Source organism: Trametes versicolor, assembly GCF_000271585.1.
Source record: "Trametes versicolor FP-101664 SS1 unplaced genomic scaffold TRAVEscaffold_74, whole genome shotgun sequence".
In the NCBI taxonomy this organism is placed as follows: domain Eukaryota; kingdom Fungi; phylum Basidiomycota; class Agaricomycetes; order Polyporales; family Polyporaceae; genus Trametes; species Trametes versicolor.
The window spans coordinates 1-3,979 of NW_007360394.1; the positions used below are offsets into that span (position 1 = coordinate 1).

Genomic DNA, 3,979 nt, shown 5'->3' on the forward strand with positions numbered 1-3,979 from the left:
CGGATGGCTTCAATCCCTACCAGATGAAGGAAGCGAAGCACTCAGTCACGAGCACGGCTATGTATATGGTGTGCTTAAGCCTACCTCCCCACCTCCGGTATCTTCCAGAGAACATGTACCTTGCGGGCGTCATTCCGGGTCCGACCAAACCTTCCACGGAGCAGATCAACCACTTCCTGGCGATCCTTGTGGACGAGCTCTTGCAGTTCTGGAATCCAGGCGTCAGCTACTCGCGCACCGCCAAGGTTCCGTATGGGCGTCTCGTCCGTGCGGCTCTCATTCCCCTCGTCTGCGATCTCCCAGCCGCTAGACAGATGGCAGGGCTAGGTGCTCACAACCACTCCCAAGTTCTGTGTAGCTGCTGTCACATCAAACCAGAAGACATTGAAAACACCGATCGTTCCGCCTTCGGCCTTCGTAGTACGAAAGCCCATCGCGCCGCGGCATCAGCCTGGCTCAACGCACAATCCTCTCTCGATCGCGAACAGATGTTCCGTAGCAATGGTATACGCTACTCCGAGCTGCTTCGCCTTCCATATTGGAACCCTGTGGCGTACGTCGTTGTGGATTCAATGCACGACCTCTACCTCGGCATTCTACAGCGCCATATCCGCGATTTCTGGGCAATCAGTACCGATAACCCTGACGGCGATGCATCCTCAAATGATACTACGAAGGCTCCCCCCGCCCCTCCGGCGAAATGATGGAGTTTGGCCTTGATCAATTGCTCCACGGCACCGAAAGAGACCTTCGGGAGTGTGGTAAAGGTGTCTTGTATCATCTGTGCTCGGATAGAGGTATCAGACGTGCAGGGACGGTGTCCATCCTTCTGAAGAATCTCGGACGATGGGTGAGTTTCTCATGGTTCCGTTGTTGGGTAGGCTCAAATCTTGGCGTTCTATAGCGACAGAAGGAAGGCTTGCCCAAGCCTCGTCCCGCTGGATCTACGCCGTTGGCCTTCCCCGAGTCCTCTAGCAGAACTATGCGGCGCACTCGCGCCAGAGTTGTTAGCAAAGAGGAGCTCGATACGGCAGAACTCTTGCTAAGCACCACCGCCTCGTGCAACTCTTTCGCAAAAAAGACGAATGTAGACGTCTTGATAGCGATGTGCGCCTCACGGAAGCTGGACACCGGCGGAAAGAAAGTACTTCTTGCACAAAGGCTGTGGGCCAGAGACGTGAGCAGCCTCTCTTCATTATGGAAATCTTGAGGATCCTGACTGTAATCTAGCGCGGTGCAGAGCACACGAATGTTTCGGAAACTGTCGGCCAAACCGCAACAGCCCGTGGAAGTATACCAGATCTGATAGTGGTTCGTCTTTTCAATTAAGGGAAGATACGCTGTGTATGCTTACTGCAGCGGTCGCTCCCCAACCCGCTATTAGACGACACCCCCCCCAGTAGCTCAAGTAATGTTGCTTCTCGCCAAGGATCAGCCGACGTCTTATTGACATATCATTAGGACGCACCGCAAGCCGACGACGCACAGATGGCAGGGGCAGGAGTAGAAGAGGACGGCCGACAGGTATGTTTGACCGTGCCGACCATGACGAGGAACTAGCTAGCTCACGCGCTCTTCTGGAAGGACAGCGACGGAGACGAGCAACCTTTACCAGGAACTGCCGCACTCGGACGAGAGACAATGCGAGAATATGTCAATGATAGGCAACGCATCGAGCTCCCCCGATGGGTGAACCCCGCTCCGGTCGCCTTCGGCACCTCGAAGCATGGGAAGCTTAGCGCCGATCAGTGGCGAACGGTCGCCATCATCCATCTTCCGATCACACTCATCCGCACCTGGGGTACTGAATCTGGCCGCCGTCTTGATATGCTGAAGAACTTCTTGCACGTGGTGGACGCGATAGAAACGCTAGGGCTTCTCGAGATCGATGAAGAGAGGATTGCACATGCACACGCACAGCTGGTGAAATACCTCGAAGGCGTGAAGGAACTGTACAAGGGTGCCAAGTTACAACCTACCCACCATCTCGCTCTTCATCTCGAGCTCTTCCTCCGCTTCTTCGGACCCGTACACTCATGGCGTTCATTCGCATTCGAGCGCATCAACTTCTTGTTACAGTCTATCAACAGCAACTCGAAATTCGGTGCGTTGACGAGTAACGCTCAGTACATTACAACCGCTGACCTCATTTTAAGGGGAGTTGGAGATGACGATGATGATGACGAGCTGTCGCTCGGCGAACCTCCGCCCTCTCTTGAATGCGCCAGTTGTGCGCTTAGCTATGCCCATCTTCGTACACGAGTTGGAACGCCTCTCTACGGAGGAACGTCGCGGAATGCGCCTCGATGAGGTCAAACGGCTAGTTCCAGACCTATTGCCACGACAAGAACAGAAGAAGGCCAAGGAAGTGCGATTGGACGCAGCCACGCTTTCTGGGCTCGCCTATAGGCTCAACCACGAAGCTCCTGCTCCTGCCTTGGCTGCCGAGGGGAACTCTGCCCGGCCCCGGTTGACGAACCTCTCCCCTAAGGCACAAGTTGTGCCTAAACTCGACGTACGTGGCGTTTTCTACAAGCCCTGGAAGACGGCTCTGGGCGACAGCAATGTCATCTTCCACCATCCGTACACAAGCAGCCAATCTGCCGGTCGCATCGAGCAGATATTCCTGTACCGGCGACGATCAAGCGACGGAACCACGTTGGAGGAAACATTCCTCGCCGTGAAGCAACTCATGGAGCTGGACGAAGCCGACGCCGTACACGACCCGTATCGCCGGTTCGGCCGTGTCGGAGGAAGGCTCTGCTCTGCGGAGTACCGCCCTGAGGTACTGATACTACGGCCAGAAGATGTTACCTGCCATTTCGCCAAGACCACCATGGAGGACATGAATCTCTGCCGCTCATCCCCGGGCGAAGGGATGAAGAAGCTACAGCAAACTTACATTCACGTCCGCCCCCTCGATCGAGTGAGTAAATCCTACATTTGTGTTTGGACGCGTATGTATAACGCCGCACTTTACATCAGCTATTGAAAACGATGGATGTATCTGGCATGGCAGCCAACGAGGAGGCAATGGGTGAATAATCAAGGTTATCGCTGACGGGTGCTTACCTGTCTGAGTCTGATGGTATGCTCCCGCTATAACGGACGCACGCAGTTGTCGCGAGGAAGATGCGTTTTTGTTGAACAGTTGGTATACTCTGATGGACACAGATATTCGATGTGCTTTGCAAAGTTGACAATCTGGGTGTTCGAGGTATGCTGGGGTGATGAGAAACGAACGCGGACGCAAAGCTGGCTCAGAATGACTCCGGCTGGCAGCGCATGACTCCCACTGTCGCTGGGCTATGAGGGCAAATCTGGCGCCGGGGAACGTGGCGGACTTGGAGCTCGGCGCGCGGCTGATTCGCGCGTCTCCCCTTTGCTCCCGCCCACCACGTCTACTGCGGTCCAGCAGCTTTCGGGATATATCCCCACACCATTCGACGGCTGGGGCAACTCTAACGGAACGATGCAGCGTACCTCCCTATACACAAACTCTTGTCTCCCTGGTATCATCGCACCCACAGCGGCGCTGGTGAACCATCGGTAGCAGGGGCGACCCGTACGATTCACGCGATCTACGCAGGCGTGTACTGCGTCGTCCTCCGATGTGCACCGCAGCCAAGCGGTGAGTACGTTTGCTCGCATGCCGTCTGATACCCGCTGACAAGATGATGCACACGACAGGTATGTATCTCTGGACGCTGGCGCTTGGAGCGCGGAGCGCGACCCCGTCGTCGTACGCGGCTGGCGGCGAGTACGTCTGCGACTCGACCTATCGGAATGCCTCTCCGTGCGACCTAGCTCCCCGAGTGCATCGTCTGATGCCTCGAGTGTAGACGTCGTGGAGATGGCTGAGAGGGTTATCGTACGACGCATACCTGCGTGCGCGACAACGGGGGCAGACGGTCCTTGGCCGATTTCGCGCTGATGAGCCGCCTCTCAGCGAGACCACGATGTCACGCGCGAGAGGTCC

General features: G+C 56.0%; 1 protein-coding gene across 1 annotated transcript; it reads left to right on the forward strand.

Annotated features, from left to right (window-relative positions):
* Window positions 1–113: 113 nt before the first annotated feature.
* TRAVEDRAFT_25117 (uncharacterized protein) lies at window positions 114–2,992 on the forward strand (the record flags this gene model as incomplete). Its single annotated transcript, XM_008047610.1, has 7 exons — window positions 114–630; window positions 678–850; window positions 905–1,144; window positions 1,231–1,311; window positions 1,462–1,524; window positions 1,561–2,104; window positions 2,157–2,992. 7 exons carry the CDS (start codon window positions 114–116, stop codon window positions 2,990–2,992), a joined length of 2,454 nt encoding a protein of 817 aa, XP_008045801.1.
* Window positions 2,993–3,979: the final 987 nt, after the last annotated feature.